The following is a 23,036-nucleotide window of genomic DNA, read 5'->3' as shown; positions in this document are numbered from 1 at the left end:
AATAACTAAACATTGGCCAAGAGCATGTCGGACCATGCTCAATGTAGTTATACCATTCTGTTAGAATAGGCCAAATAGGGCTATTAGCAAGTACTTATCATGTACATTACAAGCATAAGGGAGTGCTTACCTTCGCAGCGCTTTGTAAGTCTTATTTTTACTAAGAAGAGAAGACTGCAATAACTAAAAACGGATGGACTGATCATGTTTGCTATAGTTTTAATTGAAAGTAAGTATTTATTAAGCTTTTGTATTACGATTTTTTTCTTCTCGAGCGATTATTTCCGAAAATATTCATTTATCCTAAAATAGTTGTTGGAACCCTAATTCGTTTGGAAAGCGATATCCAACGATACATCACACAAAACACTTTGCATGGGAGGTAAAGCTTAGTTCATATAGAATTGGCACATAATTAGCAATGTTTAAAAAATAATAATTTCATGGCGGGAAAAAAGTTGACAGTTACAGTTCAATGACCAACCTTCAAAGTATGAATATTTAAAATATTATTTTTCTAGCTTCATGCATTTTATAGTTTTCGACCATGAAAATTGAGAACAAGAGATTGATCGTGCACAAATGCTTCGAAAAATCTTATCGATCCCGGACAAAGACAGCTAAGTCGCTTAAGATGCTAAAAGCTAGTATTTGTAGGGTCATAAAACGTTACAAGGATACTCTATCAGCCGACAGAAAAATACATACTAATCGGAGGTCTGGGACAAATAACAAGATTTTGGGAAAAAAGTCCCAAGGTCACTCAAACAAAATTCAGGACGGTCTAATTACGATTTATCCCAACAATTCAAACAAACTTCTAGAAAAATGATTCACCTCAGAGGTGGCTATAAGAGCTACCGACCAATAAAACAGCCAAATCGGACTGTTAAATAGATCCGACAAGCTAAAACACTAGCTCGACTATTGTACGACCTAGTATTGACAAAATTCGAAGGTTGCTTGTTGTTGGACGACAAGACGTATGTAAAACTCGATTTTAATCAACTACTCGGTTCGAAGTTTTATATGGCCAATAATAGAGGTACTGTACCCGAAAAATATAAGTTCGTGAAACTTGACAAGTTCGCAAAAAAACATATGATATGGCAAGGAATTCATAATTGCGGCTGTAAGACGAAAAGTTTTATAACATAGTCAACAATGAAGTCGGACCTTTATATTAAAGAGTGCTTAGAGAAATGAGTAGGTATTGCCATTTATTAGAACCCATAACGATCCTGTGAAATGTTGGCTAGATTTAGCCAGGTGCCACTACTCAAAAAAAGTTTTGGCATGGTGTGCTAATAATCAGGCCACTTACATACTCCGCGAGATGAATCCTACGAATTGTCCCCAATTTCAATCTATCAAAAACTACTGGGCAATCATGGAAAAAAAATTAAACAAGACTAGTCAAATTGTCCAGGGTATCAATTCATTGCGATCTACAAGAAATCAACACGCCAAAAATGTCGACAAAAGTGTTGTGCAGAGAATGACGGGGGTCCATTATGACACAGTTCAACAGTTCGTAATTATTTACATAACAGAGATTTTTATTTATTTATACATATTTGAAAGCTAAATACATTACTATTTAAAATTCACCATTCATAACTTTCTTATTTTATTTACTTAAAAAAATAACAATCTTCTAGTGCGTACCTATTCTATATGAACTATGCTTTATCCTAAAAAAAATGTTTCTTTACTTTTTGTTTTACTTACCATTCTGTCGTCATGCATGACTTATGCATCGATGCCAAATTGTAGCTTTCTAGCACTAACGATCACGGAGCAATGCCCTGGAGGCCTACCGCAAAAATCGAAGTTCGTCAATTGCGGGCATTTTTCTCAGTCACTCTAATTACGTCTAAGTGAGAGTAAAAAAGAAAGATCCCCGCAATTTGCGAATTTCGATTTTCCCGGTAGGCCCAGGGTGGGCGGACAGATGGACGGACATGGCTAAGGGTTCCTAGTGGAATCCTAACAATAATGCAAGATTGATGTGCAATCATACCTATAGATATAGAATATGCATGTTATTAAAGGCATTAAAGGTTAGATTTGACAATTTGCGCGTCATCGTGGATGACACGTACGAACTATACCCATGTCAAAATACAGCTTTCTAGCGCTAAGGAATCTCCGCTAGATCGGCAAACGACGACAATCGACGACAGGCAGCAGACCTGGGGGCCTACCGCGAAAATCGAAGTTCGTCAATTGCGGGCATTTTTCTCTGTCACTCTAATGACGTCTTAGAGAGAGTAAAAGAGAAAAATCCCCGCAATTGGCGAATTTCGGTTTTCGCGGTAGGCCTCCTGACCTTATAACTTTCATAGTGTTACTTTATTGAATTTTTAAGAAACTTTAAGAAACCCAGAATCTGAAAGTATTGTTTCCTATACTATATAGAAATAAAAAAAAAATATTTAGCTGTTTCGGTGCATTCCCTGTCTTGAGTTTAGCCAGTTCGCTAATGTAGTTATGAACGCTCTAAGACGCATCAAGGGGGGCTATAACAGGATTACCCGCCACCTAAGCAGGGTGCATAAAGACGTTTAAGTAAATGGATTGCTGCAAAAGGGCCACGTTTCTGGAGTGCATAGGTACAGTCACCTGCAATAATATGTCGTTAGACCAACGAAGGCAGCAAAAAATATTTGAGACGATCTTATTTGTAGAGCCCTAAGAGCGTGTCACGTTTATTTTTGCAGGCTTCGAAGAGGAGTTTTGCAGGTGATTTCAATTTATTTATTTCCTTTAAATACAATTTTAAAATTACAGCATGATGTTCGTAAGAGTAGGAAATGATTCCTCCATCCGTACTAATAAAAACTGTATGACGGTACAACGCACCATCTCTAGGTCACATTTAAATGTATGAGTTAGGTTACGTATAGTTAGGTACCTATCTTGTTTGTTAGTGTTCATATCCCTATAAGGGCTATACGGGCTGCCGAGTATGGGCAAGGTACGAAGTCAGTGAAGGGAGAAGTGGCGCTGTTTGTCACAAACTCACGTAATATTGGGTCTAACACAAAAACTGTGTTCATGTCTTTCCTGTAGACATACCCAAAAGTTAAGGGCTATAAAGGTTATTTAACCCTGCTCCACATGAATAGGTACTCCTTTTGGTTGGATAAGTATGATGAAATCATTACCTACATGCCCACAAGCTGTTGACTATTGTCCACAGGAGAAAAAAATTGTGTGTTCGTCAGAACTGTGCAGTTTTCTCTCCTGTGGAGAATAGTTATGTCTACAGGAAAGACGTGAACACAGTTTTGATCCTCTTATGGAATGTCAAACATTACTGCTAGCGCCAGCCGTTGGAACTTATTTTACTCCTCCATAAGATTTAAGGTACAAAAGCCGACAAAATGAGGGCAGCACCAGTCGTGCACCTATATAGTGAATACGAGTAGGAATATGACTAAATCTTATAGTCATCCTCTGTATATATCCATTATGTATACTGTTATTGTAAATAAAGAATCAAAAAACTAAATCTTATTTAATATACCCATGGTCATGGAAACTGCAAAAAGTTAATCGCAGTGCGTTCTGTCTTATAGATTTGTGCAGTGTTGTCACATACAATTTTGGCGAAATGGTAGAAGAGGGTGCAAAAATAGGTAGAAATGGGTGGATTTTAAAATGAAAAATAGGTAGATCTACCACTCGATAGAAGTACATTTTTATATGATTAAAAATGTGTATAAAATGTTATGAATTATTTATAAGTTTTTAATATTGTGACGTTAGTACAAGTGTTTATTAAAGAAATTGAAACAAAAGTTAGGATTTCCATTGTTTGTAGGTAATAAAATAAACCTGCTTGTATAATCTGTTTCTTTGGCAAGCTTCGAGTCGAATCGAAATTCGGTAGAAATTAAGTAATGTTCCGTCACATGTATTGAGAATTGATTACAATTGTACCATTTTGAAAAATAGGTAGGTTTCAGGCTGAGGAAGGTAGGTAGGTAGAACGCAGGCAAAATAGGTAGATCTACCGAAAATTTGGTAGATGCGACAACACTGGATTTGTGCACGGTTTGTGGACCTCTAAACGTATGTTGCGTTCAGATACTACTGAAATAAGGTTTTGACGAATGGCTTAAATTAGATTAATGTTTACGATTACATTTTAAAATAACTGTAATTCAATTTAGAGTGGTGTACTCTTGGAAGATATAAGGTGTACTGAGTCAATTAATAATAAAAACCAAACCTAAATATTATAAATTACTATATATTTGACAGTATCAGAACGCAACTGAGATCTATCATTTCAATCAATTGTAAACTTAATATTAATACTGAACGAAAAACGAAACGAAATGAAATTTATGTCCGTTTTATTCGTTACACTGTTGTAAAAGCTTGTGTAGTTAGTTTATTGTGAAATGGATTTGAATGATGATATAGAATTAAGTGAAGACGAAGAAATCACAGTAGAAACCGTTTTAAAGACAGTACAGTGCGCATGGCAAAATGAACGTTTAGCGCCAGAAATCCTACCCCACCGCAACGATATGGTAGAATGCATGTTGGGGCAGATACAGCACATGGAAAGAAACATCAACAAACTCCCTAAAACAGATCTTCGAGCATCAATTCATAAAATGGAACTAAGTAGAATAAAATTTGTGATATGTAATTACTTAAAAACTAGGCTCTATAAGATAGAGAAATTTTGTATTCCCATAGTAAATGAAGAAAGACAACGAATAGAATCAGGAACGAACTATCTTACACCAGCCGAGTTCAAATATGCTCAGGAGTATTTATTGAACATGGAGAATCACTTTAAAAAAGTTGTTTTGAATAAAGTGCCTGGCAACATGCAAGCCCTAGAACTGAGCAAGCTGGCCGTATACCCTAACTTGTACAGTCATGTGTTCCTGAAGGCGAACAACACTGTCACTGGAGTAGTCCTAGAGGATCAGCCTGGAGACCAGGATGAAGAAATTGACTTGGAAGGTATGGATTGTGCGACTTCCAACTTAGTATACTTATAAACTTAAAAATAATTTAACTGACTGTGTTATGTATAACAATAGAATGTTGTAATAAGTCCATAATAGAATGTCCCAGCTTAGGTTTGTAATGCACTTAAAACCCCCTGCTGCTGGTGTCCATGGGCATCAGTAATTGCTTACCATCAGATCATGTCTGCTTGTTTACCTCCTATATCACAAAAAAAGGTTATCCATTTAGGTAATGTGAAGAATTGCCTATAGAGCTAGTAATACATAAGAGCTCTGCAACATTACTAAAAATTTACCTACAGTCCTTGTCCTGAGGCTTTCCTTTTCTGAGTTTCCATTTCCCAGCTCGATTGCATGAAATTCGGCTTATTCAGAATCTAAAGAGTCTAAATCTTTACCATTTCTTGTTTAATTTATAATATGTTCATATTTTCCAGATGGATCACAACACATCCTGCAGTACAAACCAATAGCTGAACTAGTCAAAAATGGAAAGGTTCAGTTAGTGTGAGAGGAAGTGTGGCGCTGTACAGAAACCAGTAATAAGTGGTAGTGTAAAATGCAGGCTTGGTGCACAAGTTTGCTAGATAACATAAGCCATATTGTCATCACAATACTATGCTACTTTCAGTCTTTTTAAGAATAGCAATTATTTACATGGGTTTTGTATATATAACTATTAAACAAAAGTTTTGTATACATGTAAATGATACGAGTGTGTAAACTGTAATTGTATGCAATATAATGAATTGTATCTCCTAAATTATGTATCTATTGGTTGATTGTTTTTTAGACTTGCCAAAGAGATTGACTCTATCTATGCCCTTCTGCCATACTAGTATAAAAACATAAAATTGAAAAGAATCCTGTAGCTTAAGATCGCCTTTTATATCCCCATGTCTGTCTTCAACTCTAGATTTGCACTCCTGGTTCTGTTTGTTTTTCATATTTATTTTTCAGATACTAAACTGACAATTTAATTACCTAATTTACTACTCAGTCTATTTTATATTTATAGTCAGTCTGTTTTATATTAACACCTTCACTGCCAAGAACTGAAGTACCCAGCATCGAAAGTGTTAAAAAGCCATTCTATTTGAGCAATCAAACTTTAGTATATGAAATATAAAAACAAATTTTACTACATTTTTTTTATAATTTTATTTTATGTTGAGCCCAGACAACCCTGTTTTACTCTGGGTCAGATGTGGATATGCAAACAGTCTTGATCTATCCACCAAGTTGCTATTTCTTGGTTAATGTTGCATAAGAAATAGTGAGCTAATAAAGTTAACAACAAAATTGATTTAAAGTTTAATACTATGTACTGCATTTTAGGGTCTGATGTTATTTGAAAATGTCAAAACAAACTGTTAATATGAAGTGACAAATTATCTTATAATATAATTCTCTACAAAGCATTATCTTTAAATTAACTTGATATTATTAATACCCTCTGTTACTGTCATCAATTTATATCACCTATTTGGAGGGAAGGATAAAGGCTTGACACCAGTTAATAATCTGGTGGTTAAACCACTGTGGTTAACCTTTTATGTATTGTGTGCAGTGGTCTAAAGTCAGGGTTTCAAACAATGGTTGTGCCGTAAAGCACTGAAAATATAATACACGAAAAAAATGCAAATATTTATGACGAAAAATTCTGTCATGAATACCATGAAAAAAGGAACAAAAACATGTACATGTACGAAAAGGGGCCCACTGATTATAGTCTGTCCGTTTTTCTAAGATCAAGTATGCCATAGTAAATGTATGGCGAACTTGATCTTAGAAATCAGACAAGCTATACCAGTTTGCCGGGCGTTATCGGCCTGTCAGTTATTCGCGATTGTCAGATTTTGCGAACAATTGACAGGCCAATATCGTCCGGCGAACTGGTCATCAGTGGGCCCCTTTACACAGACAAAAGGTTAATACAAGCATATTACTGCTTTGGTGCTTTTTATTGAGAATGCAAATGTTTTAAAAACTTTAAATTTGACAAGCAGGGATGTGAAAGGTGGTCACGTAGGTATAAGAGAACAATGTCGTCTGTCTCCGATAATGATTATTGTTTCCTAACCAAATTAAATGGTACTATTTATATATCGGTAAATTCTGAAATAACTTAAAGAATACTCCTCCGAGTCCAAAAAAAGATTAATAAGAAAAGTTTTTTTTTGCACCAATTTTTGGAGGCCAAGCCACGTATTTTGTTTAAGGTGTAGAGTTTGTGAAGAATGTGAAGTTAGGGCTTATAATTAATAACTTTTTGACAGTGCAAGCTATGGTCACGTCTTGGCAACATTTTACATGCAAATGTTTTTGGTGGGATTTATCAGATCATGAATGACATTACGAGTAAGTTTGTGGGGAAAATTATTCAGTTACATTCCCTAATTTAAAGGGTGGTTAACTAAAAATCCTGAAATATGTATTTTATTATTTATAACAAGGAGTCCCTATATTAATGTTCAGACCTCTATTTAGTGAGACCAAGATAAGTTGGCAGCGATTTTGATAACCCAGAGGGTGCAAGTGTAAAGTAAATGTCATGATTTCATAAGTTGGACGTTTAAAATAACATGAATTGTAAATCGCTGCCTACTTATCTTGGTCTGACTCTAGCATCAAAATTTGCACAAGTCTCATACAAACTTGCATCACTTAGCCTACTTTAAGGGGTTGGGGGTAAAAGTTCCACATTTTGGGATATTTGTTGTTTGTATTCTAATTTGTTTATCTGGTATAATCCAAATTAACAAAACAAAAGAGGGTTCAAAAAACGACGAAGTGCTCCGTAAAACGGTGGGTAGAGTCAGACCAAGCTAAGTTGGCAGCGATTTTAGTGTTATTTTAAACGTCAAACCTATTAAATTATGACCTTCATGCTATCAAAACCGCTGCAAATCACCTTGACTCTAGTGAGCTTCGTTTGGCGATGTAGGTCTGTAATCGTGGTAAATGCTGTAAAACAGGATTGTAAATAATAACATCTTACTCTTTCATAACATCAAAAAATGTATTCATAATTAATCTTTTACATCAAATCACAATAATATTTGGATTCAATCACATTCAAATGTCCATTACTTATATCTAACCGATATAAGGCTTTTAAAAAGCCGTTTCTCTCATAAATTAATTTATTCTTATGCCTGTGTAGAAAATACACATATTAAGTTTACTGAAAAGTAGTTGTATTAATACACCATCAATATTAATAAACCTTTGTGACAAATTTCATTTTTGTGACAACATATATCATACTCATACTCATACTCATACTCATTTATTCATAAAGTTAGTTTACATGTCAAAATAAAACTAGATTAAAGTTAAAACTAACTTAAAAATAAAATTACAATAAAAATTAAAACAAAGCCTATTTACATTTTAAATTAAGATCAGAAATTAGACTCAGTATCAAAATATACATTAAAATCAATTAGTATTAGGATAATCAATAAGTAAAATTAAAAACAAAGCCAATTTATATGTCAAAAAAATAAATAAAGTAATATAAAATTAGAATTACAATTATAATAAATTAAAATTGGGATAAGAAATTCAAATAACATTAGAATCAAAAATATAAATAAAAATAAAAAATAAAAATAAAATTTAATTTTAAAAATAGGTGAAACATACATTATACATTAAGTTTCTTATTTAAAAGTCTGTTCGGATAGGTACTGACCCTGTATGCATTATGAACTCCTCGTAGGTGTAGAACGGGTGTTCAACGAGCCAGTTTTTTAGTCTATGCTTAAAGTTGCACACACTTGATGCGTCAATAATGTTTTGTGGCAGATTATTATAAACAGTAGGTCCCATTACATGAGTTAATTTATTAGATTTTTTTAATTTCCTACTAATTCCTACTAGTTTCCTAGCATTACGCGTATTGTAATTAGACCCCATCTCTTTCGTTTTAAATAAGTTCAAGTTTCCTCTCACGTATATAGCTACCTGCATGATTACTATTGCAGGCAGTGTAAGAATGCTAAGCTTTTTAAAAAGCTCTTTGGCAGGGGTATCAGCAGGCACCCGCGCGATGGTCCTGATGGCACGTTTCTGCAGGCGAAATACTCTTTCCCATTGCGCACAGCGACCCCATAGCTCCGCACCGTACTGTATCAGTGAGTGTACAGTAGCGAAATAACAGGTGCGGGCAACCTCTGGAGCCACTGTTTTCGCAACACGACTCAAAGCGAAGCATGCACTTCCTAATTTGCTACACAACCTGTCAACGTGCAGATCCCACTTTAATCCCTGATCAATTTGGAATCCTAAGAAGTTGGTGGAGATGGTTTGCTCGAGCATTTTTTCATCAGTCTGGACTCTCAGTGGACTCATACTGCGACCTGACAAATTGAAGTGCAAGAAGTGCGTCTTTTTTAAATTTAAGGCTAGCCCGTTCCATGCAAACCACCGAGACAGCTGTGCTGCTGCGTTATTCAGTTCTTGCTCTAAAACCGTCAGAGGTAGGCGCTGTCACAACAGCGGCAACGTCATCGGCGTACATTAGAGTTTCGGCAGCCTGAATTGACTCTGGTAGGTCATTGAGAAGTAGGGAAAAGAGGATATTTGATACTGATGATCCCTGCGCAACACCCATCTTCGCTTCCAAAGGATCCGATCGTATCTTACCACCGTCGCCTACTACAATTTGGGATCTATTTCTGAGTAAGCTAGCAAATAGAGACAGCGTTGAGCCGTGAATGCCGTAATGCTGCAGCTTTGCAGCTAGCACATCATGGTCAGCAACATCGAAGGCCTTGGAAAGGTCACAACACAAAATTGCTACCTGTTGTTGACCTTCCCTGGCAGCCATGATACGCCGGATTAGTTCTCGAGTTAGAGAAGTCGTCGAATGCCCTGTACGGTACGCATACTGGCGTTCGGACAGCGCGTTCGTAGCGACTAAGAAGTTGGAGAGGCGGCTACTCAGGCCACTCTCAAGGACCTTGGATACCGCTGGGATGATAGAAATAGGCCGGTATCCATCCATATTTTCTCTCTTACCTTTGCCTTTGAAAATCGGAGTTACTTTGCTAGTTTTAAGCAAAGGGGGCAAAATGCCCTCCTCTATGCAACGGTTGAAGAGTTCTGTCATAACAAATGCGAGCGGGATTGGGGCTAGTCTTAATAACTTCATGCTTATACCGTGCACATCCTTCGACGCTTTTGGTGGTATTGTTGTTGTTATAACTTTAATTTCTGTATTCAGCAAAATCATTATCTTCAATTTTACAAGTAGCACCGTTAGTATTAAGTACGTTATAAGTACAATAAGTAGTTTATCTGGAGGGAAGTCTTGGTCCGTAAGGGATGTAAGTTTTTGTCGTGTCGATAATATTAACCTTATAGCGATTATTAATTTTTATTGTTATAAAATGAAAATAGATGACCACAGAATAAATAATAGAACTACCGTACAGAAATCACACTTCCTACAAAACCAAAATTTGACAGCGATTCGGGGACGCATCATGCTGTTCCTTTGTAATGTATTGCACTATCCCTTTCGACTATTTGGGGTTGTCAAGTCACGTTCAAGTCATTATCTTATCTGTGGTCGTGCACGCAAAGGGACGTCAAGTTGTGCCAACCCTAATAATTGCTCGGAGCCGAACGCAGCCGAGAATGACTGAAGGAGGAGTGTCGCCCCACTGTCCAAACAAAAGAAAAAGTGACCTCTAGTGGCCGAAGCAGGATTAAAACCAGCATCTTTAGCTTTTGAACCCGGCCTCCGCCACTGGGAGGGCTTGTAATTTTTTTTAGTGTATGACATCAGTTTCAGTTTATAATTGATATATACAATATCTTGACCACATAAAATAACAAATAAATAAACCCCTTCCCCCTGACTTGTCTCTAGTTTTATAGCATTGTCACTTTTATCAAAAAATTGATATTTCAAAGTTTAGTAATTGACCAGAGATATTAAATAATTTCACGCCATAAGAGTTCTCCACAAGGAGCGCCGTCTACACAACAATGATGAGGCACGCGACTATGAATGAAGATTAAGTATATTTATTATTTGTCTTTCTTTTATTTTCTCTGGCTTTGCGTAAGGCGGCAACGTGTCGCCGTTGTCTGTAGTAAGGATTTAAGTGGTAATTTTTGGGGCGTCGTCGGCGTCGGCGTAGCGTATGTGCTCCTTGTGCGCGGCGCTCGCGATTTCGCGCAGGCTCTGCTCGGAGCCGGGGCCCAGCTGCATCACCATGCTTGAGAAGTGTCCGTCCGGGTTCTGCAGCAGCTCGTGGGGGTGACCGATCTCCACGATTTGTCCCGCCTCCATTACCTGAACAATTGAAGTTTCATTAAAAATTGCAGTACTGCTAAAGCCCGCGATCAGGGGGCACCCCGGACCATTTATGTATCTATGTATATTTTATCATCACACCAAGCTGAATATCGCTTAAACATTTAGCCTAGAGCCATTTAGACCTATAAAGCTCGGATTTGCCATGAACACAACGGGACAGATAGTGGCGTGGCGTGTTGTCTCGAAGGCCAATTTGGTCATTGCATCAGCCATCATCGTCAGTTGTTAGTCAAGGGTCTAACATGGGTTGGAGTGGAGAAGGATTATACTCACAATGACCCGGTCAGAGTCTGCGACGGTATGCAGCCGGTGCGCGACGGTCAGCACCGTACAGTCCGCGAAGTACTTGCGGATGGACTTCTGTATCAACGCGTCAGTGCTGTAAAAATAACAATTATCATTGGCTTTTTCATAAGTATTCAGTGTTCACTAATGTGTAGAAATCAGAATAACGTCTACATCGAATTCAATTTAATTCATACCTATTTATTGAATATAAATAAAAAGCAAAATCAATAACATTAGGGCTTAGGATCAAAGAGTAAAGTAAGTATATAGGAACTTCACATCTCCTTCATGTAAAAAAATAATCAAACCTGCAAGAATATCCTAAAATTTCTAAAAGTATTTAAATTCAGAATAGCATTCGAAAATTACCTATCTCTTTCTAATTCGTTAGCACTGTCTCACTTTTACCATTGCGTTCGGTTCAAAGCTTTCAAGCTCACATCCTACACTAATATCTGAAAGGGACTCTATTGTTAAGGTGTTAAAGTTCAATTTAAGCAGGTTAGTTCGTTGATCTTACTTGGGGTCAACGTTGGCGGTGGCCTCGTCGAGTACGAGCAGACGGTTGCGCGCGAGAGCGGCGCGCGCCAAGCACAGTAGCTGTCTCTGTCCCGCGCTGAAGTTAGAGCCGCCCGACGCAACCTCCGCCGATAGTGACGACACGCTCTGCTTCAGCTCCACCTTAGCGATATTCGATAATCAGGGCACGTCTACTCCTTAATATTATATTGTTATTGAACACCGCAATTAGTTACATTTAGAGCTTTCCCTATCAGTTAAATCTACTCCCGCTTTGGTAACGTGGGGCGGGGACAGTTAGGACCCGGGTATGTCCTTAAACTACGTCCACAAGAGAGGTATGGGCATTGTGAATGTCATCTCGCTCTGTGTGGTAGGGCACAGCACAGCGGATGTCATTCCAGATCTAGAGCAGAGCCCAACTGGGGAAGTACCTCCACCTTACAGAAAATCTCAGCCAAATAACACTAGTCCCTACTCATAGTGTTGTGTTCCTGCCGGTGAGTAAGGTTGCCAGAGCTCAACGAGGGTGGGAGGGGGTTAGGGTCGGCAACGCGCATGTAGCTCCTCTGGAGTTGCACGCGTACATAGGCTACGGATACTGCTTACCATCAGGCAGGCCGTATGCTTGTTTGCCACCGACGTAGTATAAAAAAAAAATAGGAACTAAACTATTACGTACGTAAACAAAACTAAAACGTATACGTTTTGGCTTGGAATGTCAGATGTCAAAAACGGCAGTCTTTTTAGTAAAAGTTAGTGCCAATTCTTTTGGCTTGGGTCGAATGTTCAGTTCAGATCTTACCGAACCGAATATTCGGCCGAATTGTTCGGTTCTGTATCATTCTAATAAATCACTCGAAAATGCTTCAGTACGCTGCCTAGGTAATTCCCGAAAAACAAACAGGTCAAGGGACTCGCAAACAAATTCTTTCCAAATAATCAAAACATCCTAAGGATTCAACACGCCTCATCATATTTCAATGACAGCGGGAGAACCTGGGGAGAACGTAACCTGATAGAGTATTTAGCTTATTGAAAAGTTCAAAAGGAGCTTACATTTTACGGAGTCACACCTTCGGCACTTTAACCGAATAACTCAGGCGAATACAAGTATTGGAAAAGATGCTGAATACCGGATAATTACCGAATATTCGGAACATCTCTAGTTTTAATTGCTGAGAAGGCCCAGGCCAACCTGGTCTTTAACAAGTCCTGGCAAACAACTGAGACAACTCTAAGATGATGGTATGATATTGACTACAGTATGTTTTAGAAACATTTACCTGTTCCAAAGCTCTCCAAATGTCTGCGTCGGTATATTTGTCGAACGGATCCATGTTATAGCGCAGGCTAGCCGAGAACAACACTGGCTCTTGCGGAATTATAGCAATCTTTGATCTCAGCTCCTGTTTATAAAAATGAAGAACACGTTAATTCCACAGTACATGTCAATAAAAAACCGGCCAAGAGCATGTCGGGCCATGCTCAGAGTAGGGTTCCGTAGTTACTCTTCCGTCACAATAAGCTAAACTGGAGCTTAAAGTATGGTAGATTGTTAACCAAGGGATGAACTGTGGGTGTACGTCTTTTTACTATGAAGGGGAATATTTTGCGATAACTCAAAAACAGCTAAACTGATAATATCCGCTATAGTTTTCATTTAATGTCTTTCTTAAGCTCTACTTCCACGATTTTTTTCATATTTTTTGGACCTATGGTTCAAAAGTTAGAGGGGGGGACGACACATTTTTTTTTCTTTCGTAGCGATTATCTCCGAAAATATTCACTTTATCAAAAAATGTTTGTTGAAGACCCCTATTAGTTTTGAAAGACCTTTCCAACGATATCCCACACTGTAGGGTTGAAGCAAAAAAAAAAGTTGACCCCCACTTTACGTGTAGGGGAGGTACCATAAAAAAAAAATTTTAGATTTTATTGTACGACTTTGTCGGCTTTATTTATTTATATATCCATGCCAAATTTCAGCTTCTTAGCACTAACGACCACGGAGCAAAGCCTCGGACAGACAGACAGACAGACGGACATGGCGAAACTATAAGGGTTCCTAGTTGACTACGGAACCCTAAAAAGAAGTGTCTGATTTGTCTTCTTGGACATACTCGGTTGTCTATGTCTATAGCCTCCTGACGATTGGCGTCCTACATGTAGTACATAGGCCTCAATCAAGTTGTGATTTTTGTCAACTTGATACTGTTAAATTCAAACTAACTAAACTTTCAAAAGCCGGTCGCCAGGACGGTAAAGTCGTTGACAATAAGCATATGATACATGTTATTTTCCTAACTACAATTTACAATAGGATAAGGTGCGAAACCGTAACATACTGCTTAACATTGTATTTAAAATAGTCACCTTGAGAGCAATGGAGCCAGTTTCGACGTCGTCGATGTAAACATTGCCGTCGATGGGCGCCAGGCGGAACAGCGCCGCGATCAGCGAGGACTTGCCGGCGCCCGTGCGTCCCACCACGCCCACCTAGGAACAACACATTTTACAACAAACATTCGCAAAAAAATAATTTTGTGACAAAAGTTGTGAGGTTTGTATCTTGTATTGCAAATGGAAATATATAAACAATATTTTACCTTCCTACTTAATAGTAAATCGTATGCATCATTTTAAGCCGTCTACAGTGTATTCACTGTGTTTTCATAGTCATAGATGGAAATGAAACTACTCATTTTTGTCCCCGTTTCAACCTCCCATGTGTTTTATAACGTTTATTTAATGAGTATATGATACTCTTAGAAACAATATTACTGTCAATATATCATGTATTAGATATTTAGGAGTACTTTTAATGCATTGTAGTAATCCCCAATATTTTTAGCAGGGTGGGAATAGCTCATGTATCCTCGCTTCAGTCACGTGGGTTGCCTCAATGACGAGAATACACCGTTTCAGCTTATGGTTCCGTTTAATTAACCCCTGGAGTTCCTAGGATCTAAATTTGCCAGCGAAGATACGACCTTTAAGTTTTTTAGAATTAAATTATAACTGTTAGCGGTCAAGGGTTAAGATATGTACCTTCCAGCCGCTCTCAATAGTGATGTTGAGGTTTTTGAGCACGGGCTCTGCTTCCTTGTCATAGCGCAGGTACAGGTCCTTGAAGACGAGCCTGGCGCGCTGCGGCCAGCCCGACGGAGGCGAGGGCCCGGCTGTGTCCTATAATTAGAATCATTATTACATTTATTATTTCCGGGGTTTCCTGACACAGATGTATATATTCATCTACGAGGAAACTCCAGCCATTATATTATAATTCTAATTTATTTGTTACCCAAATAAACATTTTAATTTTTTCATTTTTCATTTTTAGGGTTCCATAGCCAAATGGCAAAAAACGGAACCCTTATAGATTCGTCATGTCCGTCTGTCTGTCCGATTATGTCACAGCCACTTTTTTCCGAAACTATTAGAGCTATACTGTTCAAACTTGGTAAGTAGATGTATCTTTTTTCATCAAACCCATACGTGTGGGGTATCTATGGATAGGTCTTTAAAAATGATATTGAGGTTTCTAATATCATTTTTTTCTAAACTGAATAGTTTTCGCGAGAGACACTTCCAAAGTGGAAAAATGTGTGTCCCCCCCCCCCCCCCCGTAACTTCTAAAATAACAGAAAGAAAAATCTTAAAAAAATATATTATATACATTGCCATGCAAACTTCCACCGAAAATTGGTTTGAACGAGATCTAGTAAGTAGTTTTTTTTTAATACGTCATAAAAATTAAAAAAAAAATTTTTTTCATCAGACCCATACGTGTATACGGCTGTGTCCTATAATTAGAATCATTATTACATTTATTATTTCCGGGGTTTCCTGACACAGATGTATATATTCATCTACGAGGAAACTCCAGCCATTATATTATAATTCTAATTTATTTGTTACCCAAATAAACATTTTAATTTTTTCATTTTTCATTTTTAGGGTTCCATAGCCAAATGGCAAAAAACGGAACCCTTATAGATTCGTCATGTCCGTCTGTCTGTCCGATTATGTCACAGCCACTTTTTTCCGAAACTATTAGAGCTATACTGTTCAAACTTGGTAAGTAGATGTATCTTTTTTCATCAAACCCATACGTGTGGGGTATCTATGGATAGGTCTTCAAAAATGATATTTAGGTTTCTAATATCATTTTTTTCTAAACTGAATAGTTTGCGCGAGAGACACTTCCAAAGTGAAAAAAAGTGTGTGTCCCCCCCCCCTTGTAACTTCTAAAATAACAGAATGAAAAAAAAAAAAATATATATGATATACATTACCATGCAAACTTCCACCGAAAATTGGTTTGAACCAGATCTGGTAAGTAATTTTTTTAATACGTCATAAATGGTACGGAACCCTTCATGGGCGAGTCCGACTCGCACTTGGCCGCTTTTTTTCATTTATTGCAATGCGTCTGCACATGTGTTTTTAAGTTAAAATTTTAGATATGATATGACAAATAAGGGAGCTTGTTTTTATTTTTATCCTGTTCGCAAGCCACATTCGAGCCTGGTTCTTGTAAGGATCAAATGTATTTTTAAGGGACCAACTGTACTGTAAGACAATACAGTTAAGGCTCCTACACACTATGCTGGTTGCACGGTAGGCGGGTTTTTGCCGCGCGGGTATGCCGCCGGCATAATTACGCCTGGCAGACCATGCAAGCCCGGCGGCTAAAATACCCACCCGGAATGCCACCGGGCTCGTTGGCCGCATGCCCGGCGACATAGTGTTTGGAGCCTTAACAAACCATCCAAAACGCCTCACGTGATGTGACGAATGTATTTACCTCTTGCGGTAGAGTTGTGTACTGGGTGACGCGCTCCACGCTCGTCATCTGCGATATCACCTCCGTGATCTGCTTCACGCCGTACTGCACCATGTTCACTAAGATTAGGCCCTGGCTGATCGCGAGCCCGACGTCGCCTGCTTTCGTCTCTCCCGAGTCTTAAACATGACAGAAGACTTAGTACATTTATATTTCAGAGGGTTTAACCATTTAACAGGCAAAGACGTATACAGTCGTGCGCGGATAAAGCCCAATATCAACCTTTGTGTATTCCGATAAGGTTCACGATGACATGGGTTGAAGTGAGGTTCAGGTCATTTGGTTTTGGAATTGGATTGGAAATAAGAGAGGTTGTCTTGTTTCCACCTCTGTCACCATCGGTCACCATCACCAGACCAGCTTGATCGTACAGTCCCCATCAGATATATCGGCCGAGGTTCTCAAAAATATCTGAACAATTACCCTAGAACCTTGACAATAGAGGCGTGTTCTGATATTTATGAGCACCTTGGCTGCTCCGCACAAACCTAAATTTTCATCTCAAGGATGGGGACCACGTCCAGAACCACTTGAAAACTAACTATTTACTTGGTTGTGAGGCGATAAATTTAATGGTACATTATGCAACGAGGGGGGTATTATGTGAAATTTTGGAAGCGATGGTGGTAATTAAAGACCCGAGGTTGCAATATTCTTACCCCCGGAGTTACACACAATGTTTTTCATCACACTTGCGAAGAAAAAACTAAATTTTAAGCGAAATAATTCTCAAATACGGTGATATTGCAAACATTCGTCCGCCATATTGTCATTCTTTGACAGGTTAGGCATCGAAGGCACAGACCTATTCGGCATTCAGCCACGTTCGAAAATTATGTAAAAATATTTTATACTGCTATTAAACATAAACAAACATATTAAATTATTAACGGCAGTATTTTTAAAATAAAACTCATTTACACTACGTGGTTTCTATGAATTCGTGACATGATAAAAAAATGTTCTCCATACCCTGCCTTACAAAGGCGTACAGTACAATAGACGTTGGGGTAAAAATAGGTATTCTTATAGATTTCGGAAATTTTAGGTCTTAATACTCACTACTCAGGAACAGGAACGTATAAGCGACTACCACCACGTAGCTCGCAGAGATGAGGGACAGCCAAATCGAAAACGCTGTGTTTGTGACTAACGTCAAATACCTGTAATGGATATGAATAATCAGAGTATGTTTTATTACCTACATTGCAATGTCTTGTTACTATCAATCAACTCTTATGTTTAATAAAAGCTTAATATAATAAAGTATACAGAGGAACAATTATTATTAAATACTGAGTTGACGTCAATAGTTTAGGCTTTCAAAAAAATCAAAGCGCATCCTTTCCTGAAGTACGCAGCTGATTCCAACCTAACATGGTAATTTACACAAAGAATATATGACGCCGGGCTGGCGTCACTCCGTCTACTTTGCCTACATTGGCTGATAGACTATAGTATGCGTGTAGAGACACTGACCAGGCGGCGGTGTGCACGTCCTGCTTGTCGTCGAAGTGGCGCTGCAGCATGACTTGCGCGCCGCACGCGCGCACCGTCGTCAGCCCTGCCATGCTGGCCGACACGTGCGAGAACACCGGGCTGCGCGTCACTCCTTCCACTCTGAAAAATACCATTATCACCACTCCATAATGATTAATGTTTCAATTTTTTCGGTCGGCATCCGGCGTTCTTTATCTTCGGCAGCTTTATTTATTAAAAGTTGTATTCGCCTCGGATAGATATAGCAATAGCAAAGATACATTCGATCATGCTTTCGAATTTAACAGGTAAACGAGATGGCGCTGTACAGCTCCATTTTGACAATCAGAGTTACCGTTAGATGTCAAACTAAGGGGCACGTTATTAGGGTTCCGTAGTCAACTAGGAACCCTTATAGTTTCGCCATGTCCGTCTGTCTGTCTGTCAGTCTGTCTGTCTGTCCGAGGCTTTGCTCCGTGGTCGTTAGTGCTAGAAAGCTGAACTTTGGCATGGATATAGAAATCAATAAAGAAAAATTAAGGTACCTCTACACGTAGTGGGGGTGTTTTTTTTTTGCTTCAACCCTATACTGATACCCTAGACTGTATCGTTGGAAAGGTCTTTCAAAACTAATAGGGGTCTTTAACAAACATTTTTGGATGAAGTGAATATATTCGGAGATAATCGCTCCGAAAGAAAAAAAAATGTCTTCCCCCTTCTCTAACTTTTGGACCATAGGTCCAAAAAATATGAAAAAATCGTGGAAGTAGAGCTTAAGAAAAACATTAAATGAAAACTATAGCAGATATGATCAGCTTAGCTGTTTTTGAATTATCGCAAAAAGATTCCCCTTTACAGTAAAAATAGGTACATCCATAGTTAAACGTTATTACGACAGTAAATGGGTTTTTAGTTATTTTGCATTATTCATGTAATTAAGCCAAAATTTAAGATAAAAATTGCTCATTTTACTCATTCTATTTTTACTTAATATTTTATTTGTCTAAAACAGTTTCATTGGCTGTATGAGTAAAGCCGTTGACTGTTGGCAATTTTAGAACGAAAGAGTAATAATTTTTAAGAAAAAAAACCGACTTCATTGAGGGAGACCGGTGAAAGAACGATTATTGTTGATTTGAGATTTCATACAATGAAATTAAAAAGACAGCGTCCTACGCCTAATTATGTAGAAAAGGAGGTAACATGTTTTTTTTGCCACTGCACCCACCTTGACACATTTCAGATTTACCCTATGGTTGACTGGTAAGATACCTACCCGCAATAGGGTATTCGACTGTATTTAAGATAAATTATTTCAAACCATGCATGAAATAAAGCACCAGATAATTATTAAAAAACCTAAATAGGATAGAAATATAAAAATGTAACTTGAAAACCTAACTGCTTGAGAAGAGAACAAATTGCCAAACGTGAACTATGCCTCATTGAAGAGTTCCGTTCTGTTCATCATCAGCAGTTCCACTTCATCAAATGTCACTTCTACAAATGTAAATACTTGATTTGTTAATGAAAATACTAAGATGACTATATATATATATACATATATGCCTTTAACATTTGAGGAGTTCCCTCGAGTCCTCATGGACCCCATCGTCAGAACTCGAACTTGACAAAAATTTGTCTTGAAAATCTAATTTGCTTAACAAACACAGCGAAGAGGACAAATCGCTAAACGTGTAGGTACTATGCGTCATTGAAGAGTACCATTCTGATCATCATCAGCAGTTCCACTTCATCAAATGTCACTTTTTAAAATGTAAATGCTTGATTTGTTAAAGAAAATACAAAAATCACTATATGTATGCCTTTCATATTTGAAGAGTTCACTCGATTCCTCATGGACCCCATCGTCAGGACTCAAACCGACAAAAATTTGTCTTGAAAATCTAATTTACTTAACAAACACAGCGAAGAGGAGAAATCGCCAAACGTGTACTATGCGTCGTTGAAGAGTTCCATCTTGATCATCATCAGCAGTTCCACTTCATCAAATGTCACTTTTTTAAATGTAAATGCTTGATTTGTCAAAGAAAACTCAAAAATTACTATATGTATGCCTTTCATATTTGAAGAGTTCCCTCGATTCCTCATGGACCCCATCGTCAGAACTCGAACTTGACAAAAAATTGTTTTGAAAATTTTTTTTACTTAACAAACACAGCGAAGAGGAGAAATCGCCAAACGTGTACTATGCGTCGTTGAAGACAAGACAAGACAAGACAAAGCATTTATTGCAATCATATTAAGTACACAAAAATTACATAATATGTACCCTGCAAGGGCGCAGCAGTCTTATAACTAAATAACAATCTAGTACAAAGATTTCTAATTCTAGACAAAGAAAGAAAGAAAGAAAGAAGAAGAGGTCCATTCTGATCATCATCAGCAGTTCCACTTCATCAAATGTCACTTTTTTTAATGTAAATGCTTGATTTGTTACAGAAAATACAAAAATCACTATATGTATGCCTTTCACATTTGAAGAGTTCCCTCGATTCCTCATGGATTCCATCATCAGAACTGAGTTTTGACAAAAACGGGACCAATCTGTATATATATAAATTCAAACAAAAATCGGTTCAGAAATGACGGAGTTATGGAGTAACAAACATTAAAAAAAAAAAACAACCGAATTGATAACCTCCTCTTTTGAAATCTTGAAGTCGGTTAAAAATTAAAAAGTAAGAGGCAATCATGAGGCAATCCAGCAAATTTTATATTCATATTCGTTTATTGCACTCATGTACGATGCATTATCTCTTGGACTTATTGTTATACTTTACTTTTTCATCCTTTAATGAACAAAATCATTTTAAAATTACTGCAGTTGCTAAAATATATGTTTTATTCATCTAGCTATATATTTCGCTATGGGATATTTATCTTTAGACATGCAAAGTCTCCGATTGCAAGTAAGTGTGTTACTATAATTAGGTACTGATTATGCTGCCTATTTGTTTACCTCAGGTGAAAGGTACCGTTTCATCCCTTGGTTAACAATCTATTATACTTTAAGCTCCAGTTTAGCTTATTGTGACGAAAGAGTAACTACGGAACCCTACTCTGAGCATGGCCCGACATGCTCTTGGCCGGTTTTAAATTTTCTTAGATTTTACATCTCTATTACAATCAATTATCTCTGCTAATAGGCTTCTACTTATACTGATCGACATACATAGGTATAAATATTTTTAAAGCTAGAGACCTGAGGGTGTGCGGACGGACGTAATACAAAGCGAGGGTCAATAATGGTTTAAGTTCGCCCACTTTCATTTTCATCGTATTTGAATTAATTGATCTTATCATGACAAAACTGATAACTGAGGATCTGAAAGGTCGTTTAACTCTGTAGTCAAACTTGGAACAAACTGACGCCACCTCTAAAATCTTCATGTTTTCTCTATTCATTACTAAAATTGATATCTGGGGATTCGAAAGGTTCCTTAATAGTTTGTCATTATAACATCAAAGCCCGAAGCGTCCCAGCAAGGCGAGCTATCATACGAGGTCAAGCTATACAATTAGGGAACCACGAAACGTGATCACGTCTTACACAAGCGTCTAGGATCGCCACCTTGATCTAGATACATCTCGTTATCATCACTGGCTTGAGCAGAGCGTACCTTTTAATAGCTTGTGCCGTGCTGAGGTAGATGACGGTCCAGATCCACATAAGCACGCCGCACACGAGCGTCGTCAACAACATGAGCGGGCTCACAATCGCCACCATCACCAGAATTCCAGTCATCACCATCATTACCTGGCAGGAGACATGGACTAGTGTTAGAAATCTCATTACTACCCTAAACCCATGCTGAGTCGGGACCATTTCGTGGCTTATAAGTATGTTATGTTACGTGTTGTTTTCTTCTTTTATTTTGCCACGAATAAACGCTCTCTATTCTATTCTTTAAACGGTTTTGCATATCAGAAGACAATTAAAATGTATAGTTAACGTATGTATGTAGGTATCATGTAGGTTTGTAGGTGATGTAGGGACCTGCGTATAATAATTTCATTGGATTTGCCAAATCGTGATTACTTAAACAATAGCAGTACCTAACCTCTTATTTTACGTTCCTGATAAGTACTAAAATTACAGTTCTATTACCCCAATTTGTCAACCCACTTTAGTGCAAACTTGTTACAAAAACTCTAAATCATAAATCATATAAATCTCAGATCGATAGAGCTGACTTATTAAAATCTTATCACATGCGCTCAATCTTGAGATTTTTCAACATTTCGAGATCATATTATATCTTATCTACATTAGATATACACATCTTCTGGCCTTACACACCAACGTTATCAACATTAAATGTTGCAAACTCACTCATGAAGAAATGGCAATCTCGACATGCGCGATATCAGAGTTGAAGTTTCAGTAATTATTCAGATCAGTAATTGGTCAAAAATTACAAATACATATGATGTTCACTATTTGGTTTAACAAATTATTAGAAAAGGTAAAAAGCTATTTTTACATACCCACTATTTACCGAATCGCCTATTGACGAAAATATTCCTACTTCTTATTTAT

At 37.6% G+C, this 23,036-nt stretch overlaps 2 protein-coding genes across 3 annotated transcripts in view; one reads left to right on the top strand and one right to left on the bottom strand.

Annotated features, from left to right (window-relative positions):
* Positions 1–2,436: 2,436 nt before the first annotated feature.
* Positions 2,437–6,419, top strand: LOC133521603 (DNA replication complex GINS protein SLD5). Of its 2 annotated transcripts, XM_061856671.1 has the most exons (3): positions 2,437–2,745; positions 4,720–4,992; positions 5,438–6,419. In XM_061856671.1, exons 2-3 carry the CDS (start codon positions 4,806–4,808, stop codon positions 5,509–5,511), a joined length of 261 nt encoding a protein of 86 aa, XP_061712655.1. In that variant the 5' UTR covers positions 2,437–2,745; positions 4,720–4,805; the 3' UTR covers positions 5,512–6,419. The 2 variants fall into 2 exon arrangements, with proteins under 2 accessions (XP_061712655.1, XP_061712644.1); XM_061856660.1 differs by lacking the exon at positions 2,437–2,745 and having other exon boundaries at positions 4,252–4,992.
* Positions 6,420–11,116: 4,697 nt separating this feature from the next.
* LOC133521600 (ATP-binding cassette subfamily C member 4-like) overlaps positions 11,117–23,036 on the bottom strand; it is a 76,410-nt gene continuing 64,490 nt past the window's right edge. Inside the window, exons 16-25 of the mRNA XM_061856646.1 lie at positions 22,117–22,253; positions 18,473–18,613; positions 18,056–18,156; positions 16,955–17,112; positions 15,196–15,333; positions 14,521–14,643; positions 13,431–13,553; positions 12,146–12,306; positions 11,611–11,716; positions 11,117–11,313 (exon numbers count right to left, since the gene is read on the bottom strand). Coding sequence (XP_061712630.1) covers positions 11,119–11,313; positions 11,611–11,716; positions 12,146–12,306; positions 13,431–13,553; positions 14,521–14,643; positions 15,196–15,333; positions 16,955–17,112; positions 18,056–18,156; positions 18,473–18,613; positions 22,117–22,253 — 1,383 coding nt within the window. The 3' untranslated portion in view covers positions 11,117–11,118. The remainder of the gene's footprint in view (positions 11,314–11,610; positions 11,717–12,145; positions 12,307–13,430; positions 13,554–14,520; positions 14,644–15,195; positions 15,334–16,954; positions 17,113–18,055; positions 18,157–18,472; positions 18,614–22,116; positions 22,254–23,036) is intronic.

This window comes from Cydia pomonella, chromosome 1 (assembly GCF_033807575.1).
Source record: "Cydia pomonella isolate Wapato2018A chromosome 1, ilCydPomo1, whole genome shotgun sequence".
Lineage (NCBI taxonomy): Eukaryota > Metazoa > Arthropoda > Insecta > Lepidoptera > Tortricidae > Cydia > Cydia pomonella.
This window is presented reverse-complemented; position numbering and strand designations above follow the sequence as displayed.

Excerpts from the sequence above, each read along its gene's own strand:
- LOC133521603 (XM_061856660.1), top strand. The coding sequence starts at position 4,416 with ATGGATTTGAATGATGATATAGAATTAAGTGAAGACGAAGAAATCACA. Across the intron at positions 4,993-5,437 it reads TGAAGAAATTGACTTGGAAG|ATGGATCACAACACATCCTG; the intron begins GTATGGATTGTG and ends CATATTTTCCAG.